The sequence below is a fragment of the Danio aesculapii genome, chromosome 2, assembly GCF_903798145.1.
Source record: "Danio aesculapii chromosome 2, fDanAes4.1, whole genome shotgun sequence".
Classification (NCBI taxonomy): domain Eukaryota; kingdom Metazoa; phylum Chordata; class Actinopteri; order Cypriniformes; family Danionidae; genus Danio; species Danio aesculapii.
In genome coordinates, this window is record NC_079436.1 from 25,976,684 (window position 1) to 25,998,546 (window position 21,863).

Below are 21,863 nucleotides of genomic sequence, written 5' to 3' on the forward strand. Positions count from 1 at the left end.
CCTCTATTTGCCTATAAGGCAGCTTTAGGAAATGGAAGTCACAGGAGATCTAACACTCTCCCCAGACTTCCCTCTTACTTATTCAAACGTATGGTCGTTAGGGAATACAATACACATTTGCAGCCTTGAGATATCTTTATTTTATGGTTGTGGGGTTTGTTTTGTGTTTTGACAAGTCGGTGTGAAGCATTGGTGTCACAATACCAAAATGACTTTGATACGAAATCAGGGTGAAATATCACAAGACGGATACTAAATATTCAATCTCAATAGAAAAGTAATTAAAGATGCAGTCGGTGATCTGCCAGAATGTTAACGTTAGCATAATAGCTTAGAAATTGATGTCCCTTTCCTGCCATGCAAAGTTATGCTTCTTTAAGTCATGAACGCCAAACGCTAGATCATGTCATTCACCAGTTAGAAAACTCTATGGAGACACGCACTTTGTCCAGCGTAGTGGTTGACCGGCCAGTGGGTGCAGGGATAATATTTCCCCAAAACTGGCCTTGGGGTGAGTTGGTTTTATATTCGCACATTCTGACTTTCTCTTTAATGATATAATTTCAGAAAAGTATTATTTGCAAATTCTAAATAATGAAGTCATATAATCAGGCAATTACTATAAAATACCCCATTGTTCTCAGTCAATGAAATAGTGCCAATGTTGTTTTGAGGTCATGCTACATGCTATTTCAGACCCAATATTCAAAGTAACGTGACAGTGGGAGCGTGTCACAGGTTGTCACTGCTCAAAAATGAACGAATATGGGAATATAAATCCAACATCACCTCAGTAAAGCTGGTTTGGCGAAAGGCAAGGCAAGTTTATTTCTATAGCACATTTCACACACAGTGGCAATTCAAAGTGCTTTATATAAACAAGAATAAAAGAGACAGGTATGAGAAAAATAAAAAACAAATAATAAAAATGATTAAAAAAAATTCTAAAAACAGATAAAATGTGTTTAAACAGGTTATAAATAAATTAAAAAGAAGAGAAAAACATAAAAGTGCGAACTGTCGGACGTAGCACAGTGCTCATTCAGTAAGGGCACAGCTAAACAGATGTGTTTTCAGTCTTGATTTGAATGTGCCTAATGTTGGAGCACATCTGATCATTTCTGGAAGCTGATTCCAGCAGCGAGGGGCATAGTAGCTGAAGGCCGATTCACCCTGCTTTGACTGAACTCTTGGAATTTCTAGTTTATTTGATCCTAAAGATCCGAGTGATCTGTTAGGTTTGTATTCAGTGAGCATATCTGTAATGTATTGAAGTCCTAGGCCATTTAATGATTTATAGACCAGTAATAGTACTTTAAAATCTATTCTGAGTGTAACTGGGATCCAGTGTAAAAACCTGAGGACAGGTTTGATGTGCTCTGATTTTCTGGTTCTGGTCAGAATCCTGGCCGCAGCGTTTTGGATGAGCTGCAACTGTCTGACTGCCTTTTTAGTAGAGATCGCTATTTACTTAAGTTTCGTTATTCAACTATATAAAAATCAGATCAGAAGGAGTGCTATAAACAGAAATTGTGACTGACTTTTCGTTTTTAATTGTTCTCGCTGATCCTAATACATCACTTGTTTTTATCTCTTTTTACACTAGAACAACTAAATGAATGCTTATGTTTCTTTAACCGAATATATTATTAATGCTGTAAAAGGTACTTCGCGAAGTCAATATTTTGCCGGACGTTTTCAGTGGCTGAAACACACTTTAGTGCATATAAACCCATTCATAAACAACAATACAATCTAGGTAACCTTTGCATAGCTAAAATAGTTCTAAAACATACCTGTCTAAAAGTAATACTTTAGCCATGGTGTCATCCTTCAGAACTGCATAACATCATTTCCATCCAGCGGGCAAAACTAACTTCGATGTTGACTCATGATTTAGGAGAGTTTTGATTCTGCATTTTCGGCAGAATCTTTCTAGGCTAAATTGGTCTTTCAGAAAGAAGTCTTCAGAGTTTGCCTGATGTCTTTCTGTCAGCTGTAGGTGGCCATGTTTCACGTTTACATGCAAATAATGTATCTGTCTGCTTAAAGAGGCTGCGCAGAAATACACATTTAAATTTGTTGACAAACAGTTTGAGATACCTGTCATAATTGAAACAATTTTTAGTTGGACAAACATTTTTTAGTCTCATGCTTTACCCAGAATGTAAACATACATTTAGATCCTTTACTTTAATCATTACTGTCGGAATTTGAAGAGACTTTTAACCAGCACAACAAAAAATGTTTCTTAAGACATTCACCTACTGCACCTTTAGCTAACAAGCGACCCAACATTTAACTCATAATTGTGTTACTTGTTTATTTAAACAACTGAAACTTGGCCTTTGACTTGTCCCGCACATGCAGAAAAAAAATAAATAAATAAATAACTTGCCAGTTCAAAGGTTAGTGTCGTGGAAATACCAATCTATCATACAGCCTAGCCTACAGGTAAGTGTATGGATTTTTGCAGTATTGGCAAGTTGGCCAAAAGGGTCAAATGGAAAAGCATTCAACTGGAATAATGGTGCTAAAAAGAGCTAAAATTGGTCATCACATGCTGTCTGTGGTCATTTCTGTTCACATACTTCAGGTGTGTGTGTCAGTCAGCACGATAACAGCATTGATTTCTTTTCTAAGGCTGTCACGCTTAATAACTCATTTTAATAGCATGCATGTCATGCGCTTTATTTACTTTATTCATGCATGATATGTTATGGTGCCTAACACTATCTGTGAAAGCAGTGCTGTGCTGAGTGGAAATATGTGCACACATGCTGCACTCTCAGAAATAAAGCAACAAAAGCTGTCACTGGGATGACACCTTTTCATTTGTGCTGAAGTGGGCTATATTGTTACTTTAAAATTACAAAATAGTACCGAAAGTGTACATATTAGTAGCTAAAAAGTACAAAAGTACTACTCCAGTTACCTTTATTTCTGAAAGTGTGTCAGCACAACGTATTGTTTGATAAGTAAAAGGTAGTAATTATTGTATTAATGTAGTGAAGTACTGGTGTTATTTAAAAAAGAGAGGGTATTATAATTTTTGTCTAGTACTATATCTATCTATATATTATATATCTAATATATCTATATATCTATATATCTCTAATATCTATCTATCTATCTATCTATCTATCTATCTATCTATCTATCTATCTATCTATCTATCTATCTATCTATCTATCTATCTATCTATCTATCTATCTATATATATATATATATATATATATATATATATATATATATAATATTATTATATTAATATCTAGATATTATATCTTATATCTAAGACAGGATTGGTGTTAAACACACATAAGGTATGCTGTGTTTGTTTTGTATGGCTGGAAAATTTAACTAAAATCAATACAGCTATAAAATAATAATAACAATTTATATTTTTAAAAAAACTTATAAAAAGTATTCTTATTTTGAAAATATTTAATAGCACAATAATTTAAAATGTTTATGTTTATGACTATCCTTTTCATTTTCAAATGGTAAACAATCAGGCATTTGTACTGATTGAAAACTGCAGGCGCAGTTGTACGTTATGTATTGACCTGGTCTCATGTAGCCTGACCTTATGACTTATGACAGAAGCTCCAGACTCAATAGCAGCCTACATTAGCCAAGAACCTCTGTGATACTGTGTGATGCTTAAAAACAATCACTGTGTATTTTGTTCAGCATTGCGTTTAGTGGTGTGAAATTATAACATTGACGTCCCTAAAATAATAGTAAAGTATTTATGATTTACATTCTTGTGAAAACCCACCCCTAATAGGTGATTTTTGTGACAGCTGTATACACATAGACATTCGCCTTTAATATGAGGGGGTCTCCTGTCATGACAGCCTTGTTTCTAGGCAGAAAATAAAGAATGCAATTCTGTAGAATTGATGATGACTTTGTAACTCCAGAAGTGTTTCTAAATGTATTGCCATATGCCTCATACTAGGGCTGCTGGATTTTAAAAAAATTACACATTGCAATATTTTTATATTCTGCAATATTTTTTCGCGATATACAATTTGAATACGGTACAATTGAATACAATTTCACTAGTCTATAATTGTATATTGATTGGGAATATTATATAGGGGAGTGCACAAAATATAATAAACAATCTACAAGCATAGATAAATTAAAGAAAGAGAATATGCTAATTAAATGTATTCAGGTGTACAATAATTTGATAATCAAAGGAAAAATAATACTCTATAGTCTTCCTTTTATAAACAAATCCATGAAACTAATCGATATTAATTATTCAAAGGTACAAACAGTACAATTGCTCATGCCTGAATGCTTTTAAAACCCTCACACAGTCACAGGCCTCAAAAAACACTTGTGAAACGATAAAATATAATCCAAGCTCAACATTGCATATACTCGCGATGTGATTATTGTGAATGATCACATTTCGATATCGATGCTGAAACAACATATTGCACAGCCCTACCTCATACATTCAGCCAACAGTCTGTATGCTTGATGTTTGAGGCTGAAACTCAATGAACAAAGCAATAACCGATCGACTATGAAACAATTAAAGCATCTGATTATGAACTGCTTGTGTGTAAAGGAACATGCTTCACTCTGAAATATCAATTGAAATCTCTTTGACATCTATTGAATATTGCCACAAGTCAGGGGTATCCAAACCCAGTCCTGAAGGGCCACTGTCCTGGATTGTTTAGTTTTAACATGCCTCAACACACTCATCTTGAATTTCCTAGTATGCCTTGATTAGATTGCACAATTTTCCATGATTTTGCTTGACGTAGGGTTTTATGAGGATTTGAAAACAACTAACGGGTGTCAGGACCGAAAATTCAATAATTTCTTCTTGTGTAGTGTATCATAGTGCATGATGTCTGTGATGCATCACTTCTACACAGAAAGCAAGTTTCATTTTTTTTTCTCTTCACCCACAACAAATTCCATCACGTGGGTGATCAGGGCCGCTGCTAGCCAAAAGGTTGCCCTATAGGAAATTTTACTGTGGTGCCCCCACAGAGGAACAAAAACACACAAAGTGTATTTAAACATGTATTTATTTATTCGTATAAATAAATATTCAATTATATTGAAACTTTCAAATATTTACATTATAAATTAATAGTTTACATCAAAATATACACTTACCTGTACATGTCTTCTGCAGAACATTCCCAATTTCAAACATTTTCAAAAGGTAAGGAACAAAACCCTCTCGGTACCTGTAGAGATGGACGGTTCTTAGTGCTGCATACTGTGTCTGTGCAGCTGCTGGTGCCCCTGAAGCAGTGCTGGATCATGCCACCGCATCTTCTTTTGTGACAAATTACAGCATTGAACCTCCATGTACAAAGCAGAAGAAATTTGTCATTTAAAGAAAAACTCATGTCATACTATTAAAACAATGGGCTAGTCAAACACTCTTCATAATGTGTCTAAACTACAACCAAATTATGGATGCAACTTGCACTTTAATCTATGGTGACTAAAACTGACCCTTGCTTTCAGTATAAACCAAAGACATGTGTGGTTTTTAAGAATTAATCAATGTATTTTTAAACAAAAACTTTAACATTCAGAAAAAATAAACATTAAAGAATCGATGAAATAAAATGGTTTATGGCCTGTGGCTTACAGTCATGACTTATTTTATATTACTGATCTTTCAGAATCACAGAATATTAGTCAGTTTTGTTATTTCATATAGTAATGTACAAAAATGAAAATCTGGCCCATTAAAGGCAAGACAAGTTTATTTCTATAGCACATTTCATGCACAGTGGCAATTCAAAGTGCTTTATATAAACAAGAATAAAAAATACAAGTATAAGAAAATAAAAAACAAATAATAAAAATGATTAAAAACAGATTAAAACGTGTTAAAACGGGCTATAAAAGAATGAATAAGAAAAGAAAGACACAATAGTGCGATCTGTCGGATGTAGCCCAGTGCTCATTCAAAGCTAAACAGATGGGTTTTCAGTCTTGATCTGAATGTGCCTAATGTTGGAGCACATCTGATTATTTCTGGAAGCTGATTCCAGCAGCGGGGGGCGTAGTAGCTGAAGGCCGATTCACCCTGCTTTGACTGAACTCTTGGAATTTCTAGTTTATATCCTAAAGATCTGAGTGATCTGTTAGGTTTGTATTCAGTGAGCATATCCGTAATGTATTGAGGGCCTAGGCTGTTTAGTGATTTGTAGACAATTAGTAATACTTGAAAATCTATTCTGAATGTAACTGGGAGCCAGTGTAAAGACCTGAGGACAGGTGTGATGTACTCTGTTTTTCTGCTTCTGGTCAGAATCTTGGCCTGATTCTGTCTGACTGTTTTTTTGGGAAGGCCCGTGAGGAGGCCGTTACAGTAATCCACTCTGCTGCTGATAAAAGCATGAACAAGTTTCTCCAAGTCTTCACTGGAAACAAAGCATCAAATTCTTGCAATGTTTTGAGATGATAGTATGCTGATTTACTAACTGCTTTGACATGACTATTAAAAACAACAATCCACCGATGTAAAGACTAAAGAGATGTTATTGTCATTGCAACGAAATTAACTTGGCAGCTATCAGAGAGCATCAATAAGAAATGCATAGAAATAGACAAAACAATAAACAATGGTAACTATAGAGAATTATAGTAATACATGCAGTGAAATTATTGTGCAGTGCATGTGTATGTACAGTAGCTGGTGTGCAAACAGAATTGTAAAGTATTGAACAAGTTAATAATAACAATTGAGTTTGTGTATTTATCAGCAATGGGGAAGAAGGGCTACCTTAAAAAATCATAAAACTTGTCCTATCATAATTTAAAGCACAACAAATAGCAGCAAAGCAAGAAACTGAACGTAAACAACAACAAATAAGGCAGATTTGTGCAGTTGTGGCGAAGTTAAACATTAGCCTCACTAATTTACTTGAACAACCAAAAATATGCTTTCCAGATTCATGGACATAATTACCTGAAGGTGATGCACGCGATTCATCTTGTATTTTTTTCCTCTTCTTGGCTCCAGACTGCTGTTGTCTTTTCCTGGGCAGCCAAAAATAAGCCGCAAAGATGTATAGCTATGTGCGTACACATAAAAAAAATTACGTCTTTTTTTTTGTTTGTTTTTTAATTTTTTTTTTTTTATTCGTCATAAAATGAATTTTTTTTAAATTATTTATCAACAAACTATCAATATTTATTTTATTTACACTCAGTTTATGTTAATATTACTAAATAAATATTAATTAAAAAATATTGAGCAACTGAGATGGTGACCCCTCTGTAGTTGGTGCCCTACGCAACCTGCGTACTCTGCGTATAGGGAGCGGGGGTACTGTGGGTGATATTAACCAATAAAAACACTTCCGTACAAAGCTTTTAGAATTGCAAAACAAAAGAGAGGGAATTGTGCTGCTTGATGGACATGAAATGTAAGAAGGCTTTGTGGAATTTTAGCAACAATATACTTGTCTGTATGATGTGTGATCGAGGGACTATCATGAGAGAATAAAAAGAGAAATGTTGATGATTGATAGACAAAGTACTTCAGATTTTTTAAACGAGATGCTAATGGTCTAATCTGATTCAGTGATTTAAGCTAAATTTGTTCCCTCTATACCCAGAGATCGGCTGAATGGATTCAAAAATGGTAAAACTCAACTGTTTAACTCTAGCTGACTTGTAAAATGAGATAAATAGGTGGAGTGTTTTTTTAAATTGGGGTAGGAGCTGAAATATGCCTGACAGTGGCTCTCCAGGAGCAGGACTGTACACCCCTGCCCTTAACCCTAAATTTGTTCTCAGTTTTATTTTGAATAATTGTATATGTGGATGTTTTCTGTTTTCAGAACCGCTTCCATTTGCAGATGATGACTCGAATGCCTCCTTCAGGACTATCGGACCTACTTTTGGCTGTGTTGCTGAGAGGGGGCTGGCAAGGTGGAGCGGCAACTGTCTGTCCGGGAGGTGGGAATACTGGAATGCTGGAAGAGCTTCAACAGCGCGGTCACCTAGGTTTAGACGGAGCCCACTGGCACCTTTGGGAGACTCTCAATCTGTCCAGACTTGAGGAAAATATAAGCGAAGACAAGGTGATGGAGCTCCTCTCCCAGCTCCTCAGCAGGACTCCTTCTGCTCCGGCGTCCTCCGTGGTGCTTTTTGGCTCCGACCCTGAATGTACAGCCACAGTGCTGCACGGTGCCCATCAGTTGAGTGGCACATTGCCTCCTATGCACTGGATCATGGGATACCCGCTTAGTCTGGATTCTCTACACTCGATTGGCTCCCCACTCGGTCTTCTGGCTTATGGGGAGGTCAATCGCAAACCCTTGAACTTCTACATTAGGGACACCCTGCAGCTCATTGGCAGAGCTGTATATGCTGCTACCATGGTGAGACCAGATTTGGCACTCATTCAGAACATGGTGAACTGTTTCGACAAGCCCAATAAACATGAGCTACCCTCCTCTGGACAGTACCTTGCCAGGTAAGCATGCATTTGAAACAAGGTTATAATAGTTTTGGATTTTTCATTAGTTTTATTTTGGTGTTTTAATTATTTTGGTTAGTTTTATTTTTATTTATTTTTATTTTTTATTCTTTTTTGACTTTTTGTTTTCCAATTCAGTTAGTTTTAATTAGTTTTTACATGGAGCTTTACTAGTTTTTATTAGTTTTTATATTAGTTTTATTTGTTTTTTTTTTAAATAAGGATATTTGTTAGGTACAGGATTCAAAATCATCAGAATAAATATTGTATAATAAAAACGTTTAGTACAGTCACAGCAGGCCGTCATGTACTGTTTGTGTTCGGTTCACCATCTGCTGAATCACGCATGTGCAGTTTTGGTTCACCGCTTCTCATATCTGATCTCAGTGTTCTGTTCTAATAACTGAATAACTCCGTATATATTGGTTTATTTCAACTCAGATGGTGATATTAGACATGTTAAAAAGTAAGTAGTTTGTGGATAAGAGTGCTTACTCAAGACGTGAATTATTTCAAATGATTTAGGTTGATTTGGTGAACTAGTTCAACTGGTTCACTTAGAAGATCCGGTTAAAAAGAACAATTTGTTTGCGATCGTGATCACTAATAGATATAGATAATACAGAAATAAAACCCATTATTGGGCACAAATGTGTGTAATACTTTTAAGTCTCTGTATTTAATGCTGTGACTGTGCTGCTGTCATGTCCACTCATTGTTTTTGTCATGAGAGCAACAGCGAGGACTGACTGGGGGAGAACCAGCTTGATCTGGCCAATGGCATCAGGATTACAGACTCTGAGGTGCCGTACGGCTCAAACACCTGGCAGCGTGAAGTAAATAGATTTACTTCTAAAAGGTTTACAGTAGGGTTATGTATTAAATACATTTACAAATACGAAAACAAAGGAAGTTTTAGCTAAAATGTTAGTTAGTTTCAGTTAGTTCTAGTTTTTTTTTTTAAATCTCTCATTTTTATTTTTATTTTAGCTAACAAAAATGATTTCAAATTTTCGTTTTCGCTAACTATAATAACCTTGATGTGAAACATCTTCAGCTAAGGAATATTATAACTATTTAAGAAAGTTCCATATTTCAAAGTATCTAACAGATTTTTAAAGCAGAGCAGAAATGAACATTTTATGACTTGAATTCGTAAAGGCTTCCAGATACACCTGAAAGCTTAAAATGTTGCATTCATAAGCAGTCAATGGAGGAATAAAGGAAATATGTCATGCCTGAATCTACTGTCTACTAGAGGTGCTTTTAATATTTCAAGATTGAGGGGTTCAAGATGCCACCAACCCTCAGATGTGATCCTAATTTTGCAAGAAATTCCATCCTAAAATGTAAAGGGCAGAGGCATCTTTTCTTGTTTAAAGACCCAAAGAAGGTTTTCCACATTCAAAGACAATAGCTTACCTTTATATAACAGTACAAAAACTGTTCATAAACAAACTAAAACATAAGGTAACAAGCTTTTTTCCCAAGAAGTACTATAAATGTGGCCTATTAGTCATAATTTGACATAAACAATAGCGATCTTGTTTAGCAATGCTGCATTGCCGCTGTTTGTCACATTATATCTAATAGGCTACCTTTTACACAGGTATCACCCATTTGCAATGTTTCACATTTCTTAATAGTGAGCTGCTTTCATGTGATGCGTGGCAAATATAACCCTATGCCCTTAATGCCTGGTTATCCATGATAAAACTGGAGATTTTATCAGTATGCGCCATTAGCAAAAGAAATCCATGGTCTTATTTATGCCTTAAAGGGCCAAGTGTCATAGGTTAAAAACAAAAACTAAAGAGAATATGTTTTGCAAAGGTTTACCCCATTTTCAATGTTTCACACATCGTCTAAACAGTGCAATTATCAAGTGACGTGTGGCTCAAGCCATGACCTTCAAGCCCAGTTACTCACAATATAGCTGGAGATATAGGATTTAATCTACAGTAGAAGACTATAGTTTCACAGCTCACACAAAAGCATTGCCACACTAAGGCTAAGACATTTTGCTAAAGTATGCTTTATTTACTATGCTTAAGTTTTATGACCAATCTGGAATTCTAAAAATAATTCACAGAAAAACTTGTAGATTGTGTTAGAAAGTAAGCATTAGCGAAAGAAACTCTACGTGGTTTTATATATTGAAATTTATGCGTCTTAAATAGTCAACTGTCATAGGTTATACTATGCAAACTAAAAATTAAAGCACTCATTTTGCACCTCATTTATCAATGCTTCACGTTTCTGATTAATGTGGAATCTGCATGTGACATGTGTGGCTTGTGGACCCCTTGCCTTCGAGCCTAATTATCTAAAAGGGATATGAAAATTGTGTCGGGATTAGACATTAGCGTAGGAAAAAAAACTATCCACAGCCTTATTTATTGAAATTTATGTGTCTCAAAGAGTAAAATATCATAGGTCACTCTATTGTATGCTGCTTATGCAAACTGAAAATTTAAGCACTGTCACGAGGCATCAATTTAAGAATGTAGCAAGTAGACGCATAATGTGAAATGATTTGTAGCAAAATGTCATCGCTAATGGTTTTAAAATATACCCTTATAGTTTTTAGATATTTTTGTTCATATTATGGATATTTCTCTGGTCATTTTCAATACAGTGAGTTAATAAAATGCATTTTCAGTGTTGTATTTTTGTTAGTATCTAGCTTAACTTTGCACTCTGGAACAAAACAGTACCAAGGGTTCTTCAGCCTTTTACAATAGCAGAAGCATTTTTAGGTGTAAAACAGAACACTTCATAATGTTCCATAAACAAACCGTGCTTTGTCTTGTAGGTCTTTAAATGAGTGACTTATTGTTATAACAGTGTTTAATGATTTAAACTGATAACAACAGTTATTAGCTGAATACATTAATTAATAACACTGATATATACATAAAATAGAAATGTTTCTGTGACATGTCTTCACAATCTGCTTTAATGGCTTTTGGTTTATTGTTATATTTGTATTTTGGTGTAACTGAGTAGCAGCTTTACTGTCTCCTCTTGTAGCTTATGACAGCCTCTGAACTATGTAATTGAGTTTAAAGTTACCGTTTCTATTAGTTTTTATTCATAAGGACAAAGGCAACAAAAAGGAAGGTATGTGAGATTTAGATAATGTGCAAAAACATACACAGTCTCAAAAATATGAAACATGTCCCGTGACTACTTATATTCACTGCATAGGTTTTGTATTTTTGGGACCTGGTGTATTTTTGCCAAAAATAAAGTAATAATCAAGACAAATAAATCACATAAGTACATAACAAATAGGTCAAACTTACCTTTTAAACTATAGTTTCCAATTTAATGTGTAGACAAGACATTTAAGGAAATCATTTACCTGTTGAAAGAGTGTTGACAGTCTAGTAAAAACCCATGTCACAAGATGGTGATGACATGTTTCAATGGTCATAAGCATCTTAAATCCTCAGAAGTAGGGCTGCATGGTGATGGAAAAATACAACATTGCTATACTTTGGTTTTCTGCAATATATATTGCTATATGGGGCAGTGCAGTGGGTAGCGATGTTGCTTCACAGCAGGAAGGTTGCTGGTTCGAGCCTCGGCTGGGTCAGTTGGCATTTCTGTGTGGAGTTTGCATGTTCTTCCCGTTGTGGGTGCGTGTTTCCTCCAGGTGCTCTGGTTTCCCCGACAAGTCCAAAGACATGAATTGGTTAAGCTAAAATTGTCCATAGTGTATGTGTGTGAATGAGTGTGTATGGATGTTTTCCAGTGGTGGGTTGCAGCTGGAAGGGCATCCGCTGCGTAAAACATATGCTGGATAAGTTAAGTTGGTGGTTTATTTCGCTGTGGCGACCTCTGATTAATAAAGGGACTGAGCCGAAAAGAAAATGAATGAACGAATGATAATGCTCTATGAATACAGTTTCACCAGATGACTTGAATAGCTCCAATTGGAAAATCATTATTGAATCATGCATAAAATTTAATAAATAAGTTACAAGCATAAATGAATACAATTGAGCAAAGATAAAAGTGAAAAAAAATTGTGCTTTACAGTTATCTGGAGTGTCAAACTGGATTCAGGTACAGAAACATGATACTCAAATGCAATGGAAACTGTAAAATAACACTGTATAGTCTTTATTGTATGAATGAGTAAAGTTCATTTATTGTTAAAAATCTTTATTAATAATTATTAGAAATCTTAAAATGCCTTGAAACACATGCAAATAATACACTTTCCCTCTGTTATGGTTAAACTCTTCAGTGACTCAACTCCACTGTGGTGCTGATCAACTATAATCATAACTCAGCAGAGCAAATGCTGCGATGTGACTACTGTGGATGCAGCTCTATACACAAGTGTTGATTTTTTTAGACATATGTACATTCATAAAATTATACTTTGTATTATATCATCTTTGCATCAAATTACAAAAAATAATTGCTTAAAAACAATAAATATTTAATGAATATGCGAGTTGTTTCTAAGGGAGTGCCTATGGGAAGGACAGTATTTTTTTCTTTTGCCTGCTGTTATAAGTCTCACATCATTTTTGCTTTTTAAATTTGTGAAAGTAACGTTGTGAAGAGTTTTTTGTGTGTGTGTGTGCGTGTGTGCGTGTGTGCGTGCATGCGTGCATGTGTGTGTGGAAAAAAAGGGAAAAAATATACTCCATTTAACATCTATTTTCTGTTTTGTCAGTTTACAGAACTAAGTATAACAAAACGTTATGCCGAGCTCCAGAAAATCAGTAATGAGGTGTTTTGACAATTACAGATTTAAAAACAAAAAGGCGGGAAATAAAGAACCTTAAACTTACACTGAGAACCATTTCTGCATAACTAAACGGGTTCTTCAGGATGATGTGGTTGTAAATAGAACTATGTAACTATTTGTAAAAACAAAAATGTGCTTAACTCATCCAACTGCAGCTGCAAAGTAACTCCCCCAACACTGCTGTCTATCTTGTCAGTATTTTAAAATCAGATTTTAATTAAGATACGTAATCAGGAATTCATTTGTTATCTGATCACGCAGTGCAGTCATTTCAAGCCCTAAATTCACCTTTAGTCATTAGTGTGCGTAGACATATTAAGCATGTTTTACATTAAGGGAATTATGAGGTAGTAAATACTCTCCAAGGAAATTGGCTGAATTAGTATTCCAGCCACCAGTATTAAGTTACTGGAATATTCTGTCTCGACCGCAGTATGGTCTCAAGCCTTAAAGTTATTTTCCTGATGGAGCCACCGGAGACTTTAAAATGCAATTAACTGACTTGGGGGGCATTTTCAATACATTTATACCTCCTTAATCAAAACCACATCCCGGTGTGCATTAACATAAACTGTCAAGTTAGCAGTTACACGATGCATTCTCAGCATTATGGAACCCACTTTCTGACACTACTGTGTCCTCTCATGACTCGCTGGCCTTTATAAACAGGACAAAACCTTTCTGCATTCAGGTCATCTTCAGTGCTGATGTCCAGTTTAACGTCAGGAGCTTGCAGAGCCTCCTGTCTACTGACTCTCAGCTTGATGCGTTGTTATCATTGTGTTAGTGGAGGAGGCTCTGGGAGTCTTGTCTATTAGTATCGCAGCTACTGACACTGTTGTTTATACAGTAGATCTTGACAGACCAAAGTTGACTTAAAGGGATAGTTTACCCAAAAATGAAAAATGACTCACTATTTACTCTTCCTTAAGTGGTTTCAAAACTTGATGAGATAATTTTTTCTGTTGAACACAAAAGAAGATATTTTGAAGAAAGCTGAAAACCTGTAACCATTGAGATGGTTACATTTTTCGAAATATCTTTTTTTGTGTTTTACAGAAGAAAGAAACTCGTAAAGGTTTGAAACAAGTAAAGGGTGACAGAATTGACAGAACATTTATTGGGTGAATTATCGCTTTAACAGGGTGTCCGCGGGGTCTTAAAACGTCTTAAATCTTAAAATCTAAATTTTAGGCCTTAAAAAGTCTTAAATCTACTGAAATATTGTGTTGAAGGTTTTAAATCTTTTTTAACAGGTCTTAATTTTTCTTTGTTCGTGCATTGCTACTCAATCTGGCCAAAACCCATACAATCACCAACAATCCATCTCAATTAAACTTTAAAGTTTTTATTTAAAAGGCTATTTTTAACTCTATTTATCATAATGGTTTAATTATTTTCCTTACAATAACAGTTGTTTAAAAGTACTCCATGTATTGACTGTTGAGGACACTGATCTGGACAGACTGTTGTGCATAGATTTAGTTTATTATAGTTTTTCAAACTTTTAAAACATTTGTTCATTTTTTTTTTATTTTAAAGAAAGTTTATGTCGAAAAAAAAGTGTATGGATACAACTAGAGCGTGCTTATTCTTACACAGTATTACAAATATTTAGCTAAGAAATATAACAATTTTTATTAAATGTATTCAATTATAATAATTCTTTTGATAGGGCAAATAAAAACTTATTCCCTCTGAACCATTAGAAAAATTCCTTAGCATTTAGCCCTTTAAGAGTCTAAAATTTAATTTATAATGATCTTAAAAATGTCTTATAAAGTCTTAAAGTTAACTTGGTGAAACCTGCAGAATCCCTGATTTGATTGGGAAACACTAATACACACTCATTCACACACATACACTACGGACAATTTAGCTTACCCATTTCACCTATAGCGCATGTCTTTGGACTGTGTGGGAAACCAGAGCACACAGAGGAAATCCAGGCAAACATGGGGAGAACATGCAAACTCTATACAGAAATGCCAGCTGACCCAGCCTGGGCTCAAATCAGTGACCTTCTTGCTGTGAGGCAATCGTGCTACCCTTTGCACCACTATGATGCCCATAATAATAATAATAATAATAATAATAATATTTCCCAGTATTGGGTTGCAGCTGGAAAGGCATCTGCTGTGTAAAACATGCTGGATAAGTTGTCATTTCATTCCGCTGTGGCGACCCCTGATTAATAAAGGGACTAAGCTGAAAAGAAAATGAATGAATGATGAATAATGATAATAATATTTCTCAGTACTGGGTTGCAGCTGGAAGGGCATCCGCTGCATAAAACGTATGCTGGATAAGTTGGCGGTTCATTCCAATGTGACGACCCCTGATGAATAAACGGACTAAGCCGAAAGAAAATGAATGAATGATAATAATATTAATAATAATATATAAATATAAAGCAGAACAGAATTTTGAAAAATCATTGATTATAATAAAAACCTTTATTAATGATTGAACGGCAGTAATAATTGATCATACCAGTGCAGCACATTAGTATGATTTCTGCAGAATTGTTTAATGCTGAAAATTCAGCTTTGAATCACAGAAGTGTGCAACATAGCTATGTATGAACTGCCTGCAAAGTTTCAAAGATCAAAGGGTAAAATACATTGACTTATTATAGAAAAAAGTAGGGTATTTATAACTGAAAAACAAACTGTAGAGTTTTGCTTGGAGTGTGATCAAGTCCATGTTCACAGTATACCGGAGAACTCTTATCACTGAAGGGCGGAGGAAGTCCACAAATGAGATTTTTTTATATATATGTGGTTAAAAAAAGAGCAAGAGCACCTTCAGATGTAAGATTAAAGTGCCGCTGTTATATGAGTCTTGCTCAGATAACTAAACTTTTTTTTTTTTTAAATGAAAAAAAGTGAGATAGTGGACCCCTGAGATTTTCAACTGGATTGAACGCAGTGATGTAATCTTTAATATTCACCTCACAGTGTGCGAATCCCCCCCAACCACCCTCACACTAAGAAATGCATTTGCTCTGAAAAATGAGTGTGTAGCGCTGAAGCACAGGCACTAGATCCAAACACATTCCCTCCGAGAATCCTAAAACAGCACAACACACTGGGATTATTGGTTCGGCGAGGCGCTAAAGCTTTCAGAAACTTTCATAATAGACACAGCAATTGAAATCTCAGTATACGGAAATCATCTCTTGCGATCGCTAACACATTATCCCATGTCTTTGAACTTCTGCTTTCACACTAGATCAAGTGTTCTCAACGGGTCAAACTCGGGGCTATCAGGAGAAATTAATGGCCCAGGCAATCAGCTTTTTTCCCCTTTTATTTTCTCTGTTCTGCTCCGTTTTAATGGAAGTGTGCGGTTATGGTCACACAGAGTGCATATCATTTATGGTCTCATTTAGCCACACATCACAAGCCTCTTTCGCCAGGGATTTTTCATCTGACCCAGACATCGCCTGGCAGCCCTTTGACTACTATTCCTCCCCGTCTGATTTATAGACGAAAATTGATCACCGAGCTAATTCATGGCATATATTCTACCATAAAAGCAGTGTAGCTAAGTCTGTGTGAGGAATCATAATGACATGATCTGTGCTGAAGACCATAATCTCTGGAGCTGCACGCAGGATTACTTACCTTTGTATAAACCGTGCTCTATTTTTTTATTTGTTTGTTTACTACTCTCCAATGGATGCTCGCTAACAGCAGTAATATGGTGGCAGCTCGGCGGTTAAACACATGGTCTGTCAGAGGTCATATATTGGTTCAAAGATTTAGTGTGATTCGGTCTGCTCAGGTCATAATCCTGCCCTTCTGTCCTTATACCTTTGAAGAAAGCCTTGAACTTATGTGTGCCTCAAGAGTGATTTATATTTCCTTCTCTTCTTGTTCTTTTCACCTGCTGTGAAAAAAATATTGTTTAAGATTTCCAATTGTTCGTTTTAAAAGGAAAATCATTGTGCCAATCAGGTACCCTTGATTAAGAAATAATTATTTAAATCTTGGCAGACATATATGCGCCTCATTTTATTCTTTCAAAGGGCACTTTGTGACAGTTGTGGCACTTCTTTTTTTGTTACAGGGAGGCATGATTGCCTAGACATGCAATTTTCATTTAGCATGCGAGGGGAACTGGGTTCAAATCTTTTTTTCATGCACACACACACACACACATATATATATATATATATATATATATATATATATATATATATATATATATATATATATATATATATATATATATATATATATATATATATATATATACACGTATATATTGCTAAAACAGTAAGGGCATTCATCTGTACCAACGTAAGATTGCTTTGCATTGTAATGTTAAATGTTAAAAAGTCAATGTGTTTAAAACATGTACAAATAATACAACATAAAGATACAAAAGTAATCTTCCATACTGTATGGTATGTCTAACAGTGATTGTCTTAATTTGTCTTTTGTTGTTTAAAGGGGATATATGATGCTGTTCTTACACCATACATTTCAAGTGTCCCCAGAATCTGTGAATTTTCAGCTCATCTACACTGCAAAAAAATGATGCTTGCTTTTGGTTCAAACTACTTATTTAAAATGAGCTCGAACAACACAATTCTTGAGTTTTTTGGGGGGACAACTTAATTTTATTATGTTCAATCCACTTAGATTTGTAAATACTATGAGTCTCATCCACTAAGCATGTGTGTGTTAGGTGTAATTAGTAACAAAATATCTAATTACTGTAATTAAATTACTTGTAATTTATTGTGTCATGACTTTGAAACATTACATGTTTTGATACATATAATGTTTAATATTTCTTAAGTATTGTATTTTTAAACTAAACTAAACTAAAAGGTCATGTTTCACTTAAATTAAAATAAAATTTCAATTTATATAATTTTTTTATTGTATTGAAATTAATGAATTTTAAGCAACACATGTTTGACTAATTAAATTACTTTTCAGACAAAGCAATTAGAAAATGTATGTAAATGCAATTTCAATTATTTATGAATTAGAAATTATAGTTGAAAAATTGGTAGTTAGAGTAATTACCTTTTTGAAGTAACTTTCCCAAAACACACAAACATGGTACACACAAACATGTTTATAAAATCTGTTAACAAATATCTTCTTGACAAACCAAATTTACCAAACAAAAACAATTTCAGATTTACCATTCTAACATCTATTCTAAATGCACAGAAAAATGTAGAAACAACTTAAATGTGGCCAATATCAGATTTGCAGTGTGAACAGATCATGGTCCTAAACTGACCCACATGCGCAACAAATACAATTACGGACAGCACAAATGTCTAATTATGCACACAATGTGTATACTGTATGAAGAAAGCACATTGTCAGATTATTCTTAATATGATTATTGCCTTTTCACAGCAACCGTGGTGTATTATGACATTATGATAACCGCGGTGCGCGTCTTTCTGACCACCAGTGTAGATCTCGTCAAGGGTTAATGAGCAGCCGCAGACTGAACCGTGAAGGCGGAGTTGGTTTATCTCTGTTTGCAGAGTTATTTCATTTTACTTTGTTATAAACAAGAGGGAAGTGCAGAAGTGGGGTGTGGTTGCTTGAGCACCTGCCCTTTTTTTTCTCTCTGAGAGAAAGTTCCAATTTAAAATAAAAATTGTCCCCTTCTTTGCGCACGGATCCTCTATCCGCAACATCCCCCGATTGTCTTCAGTTTCGCAATCAACCCGTGTCCCGCCAGTTTTGCCCTCAATTTTTTTTTCAAAATGAACAACCAACTTTCTGTGGTAATGTAATTGCCTGTGTACCATTTTACTATGCTGCTGAGGAGTAGATGATGTTTACAGCACAGAAAGATGACGCATGTTGGTAAACGTCACACGAAATCTTACATAACTGTTCACATTGCAGTCGCATCACAAAACATCAGATCTGTGTCTGATTTAATACCACATGTGAAAGTGACACAAATCTGAATTAAATGGTCAGATTTCATGCAGTTTGGGCTGTTCACACTGTCAAGACAAAAACAGATCTGAGTCACATGTGGGCAAAAAAATCTGATACAGGCCACATTTGCCTGCAGTGTGAACAGAGCTTAAAACCATACACAAAAAAACACATACTTCTTCCAGTATTTCATCATGTAAAGTAAAAGAGTAAGAAAACTCCATTATATCTTGAGCTGATATGCATGTATGTACAGCTGGCTAATGAGAGATGTGTAGTCTGTGTTTGTATAAAAGGTGTTTGTTGTGTTTGGACTGGATTTGAAAGTGACACACTCACTGCTTGAGGATCTGTCAAGAGGGCATCTGCAGAGAGAGAGAGAGAGAGAGAGAGAGAGAGAGATTATAGGATGTGTTATGCAGAAAGCTCTTATATGGAGATGATTTGGCCGTGTTTATGTAAATGATCAGCCATGTGTATACGACTGCTCATTTAGATTTCTCATTCTCATTCATTAACATTCGAATAAGCTTAAAGGTAAAGTTCACCCCAAAATGAAAATTCTGTCTTAATTTACTCTCCGTTCAACTTGTTTGAGAATCTTTCTTCTGTTAAAAAGAAAAGAAGACATTTTGAAGAAAGCTGGAGACCTGTATAATATTTGTTTTTCCTACTGTGGGTGTCAATGAGTACATTTACATGGACACCATTATTTCGATTTTAATGCGATTTAGACAATACTCTGATTAAGAGTCTACCATGTAAAATTTTAGATTAATTTAATCCGATTAAGGTCATAATCGAACTAGAGAGAAATTGAGTTGAGACATTTGGAGTTAAGACATTATTGAAGTGCAGTACAGACATGTAAACACCGCAATCGAACAATTACCGTCATGTAGGACTTTTTTTGCGACAGGATAGTCCACACACACACCCACACACACACGCACACGCTGTTTGACACTCTCTGCACCTACCGAGTCAGTGCAGACCACAGACACCAGCATCGTGAAATGTAGAGGTTTTTTTCTTCTATTCAGCGTGCGGTATAAACGTCCATAAAAACAGCAGTCTTTCAGCAGTTCATAGTTGTATCTAATATCTCGTTTGTCACGGGGAGCATGCAGGAAATGTTCCCGAATGAAAGTGAAAGTGCCAAACTGCAGTTAAAGTCGAAAAATTAAAAATGAAACAGCCGAAATTACAAACTCCTGAGGAAATGTGTATAGCGTGGTGAGGCGATGACATTAATCAAATTATTTGCTATAACATGTAAAACGGGATCATGAAAGGAACATTCAAAAAGCAACTCATGTAAATGACCCATTCTTAATATTGTCTTATTATTGTGATTAAGGCAAATAATTCAATTACTGATATCTTTTTATGTGTTCAACAGAAAAAAAAGATCTCATGAAGATTTATAATCACTTGAGGGTGCATCAATTATGAATCAACTTTCACTTAGGGGTGAACTATCAGTGTTGAGAGCAAATGTGTGCCTCTTTAAATGCAAATGATCTGCTTCTTCCAGCCGCTTTACGTAAGAAGCCAAGGTTTTAATAGCTTGCTTGGAGAATAATAGAGAATAAATGCAGTGAATAAATGAATTTTACCCAAATATAAAATAGTAATAATAAATGTTAATTTCTTAAAACGTGACTGTTAAAGTACCTATTTATATGTTTTTAATTAAGCAAGCTCATTGCATTTAATTGCTCATATTGCTGCTTCATGGATTTTGAGTTCCATTTATTCTTTTACATTTCAACAGAGATTAATGGATTTAAACCTTGAAACCTTATGTTCACTTTTGTAAGGACATTTTGTAAATCATAGGCAATTTTTAGCCCTCATTCAGCATAACATGACTTCCAATGAGATGCAGATTGGTGAGCACATGCTGAGATTCTGTTCCTGTTCAAGCACACGATTGACTGAGCAAATGGCATTTTCATAAGGCTGACATTTAAGTACTTGGGTAGCCTTGTGATCATTTTTTTTTTTTTTTTTTTTGTGAAATGCTCATCAGTTTTAAATTAATCACAGAAATTTATTTTGTTATCAAAATAAGGATTTTTCTTTTTTAAATGGCAATTTTGTAGGAACTGATAATATTTCACCAACAGTTACAGTGTGTTCTAAACCTGTAAAAGCTGACATGTGACAGTCAGGGAAACTAACTTTTCCAAAATAGGACAGTCTATTGAACCTTAAAAATGCAAATGTGTATTGATTATTAATTGATTATTATTTTACAAACACAAGGCTTTAATGAAGCAATGGCCAAACTCAGTCCTGGAGGGCTTTGTTCTGCAGAGGTTTGCTTCAACACTAATTAAACACACCTGAACATGCTAATCAGTGTCTTCAAGGTCACTAGATATCTGTAGGCAGGTGTGTTTGATTAGGGCTGGAGCTAAACTCTGCAGGACACCGCTCCTCCGGGACCAAGTTTGCCCATCCCTGCTTTAATGGCTGGAATAACACCACCATTTTTGTATAAAAGGGTCTTTTATGCACTGTAAAAAATTAAGTCAGTACAACAATAAAAAAACATAATCCTTATTTCCTTTCGCTTTTTCTTGCACTGAGCTAAAACTATTTGTCAGTAATACAAAAAACATTTAGTTTGGTTAACATAAGATTATTAGTTGTCTGGAGT

At 35.1% G+C, this 21,863-nt stretch overlaps 1 protein-coding gene across 1 annotated transcript in view; it reads left to right on the forward strand.

The window, feature by feature from the left end:
• grin3ba (glutamate receptor, ionotropic, N-methyl-D-aspartate 3Ba) overlaps positions 1-21,863 on the forward strand; it is a 103,080-nt gene that overhangs the window by 41,451 nt on the left and 39,766 nt on the right. Inside the window, 1 exon segment of the mRNA XM_056476089.1 lies at positions 7,851-8,488. Within this exon segment, the coding sequence (XP_056332064.1) occupies positions 7,851-8,488 (638 nt within the window).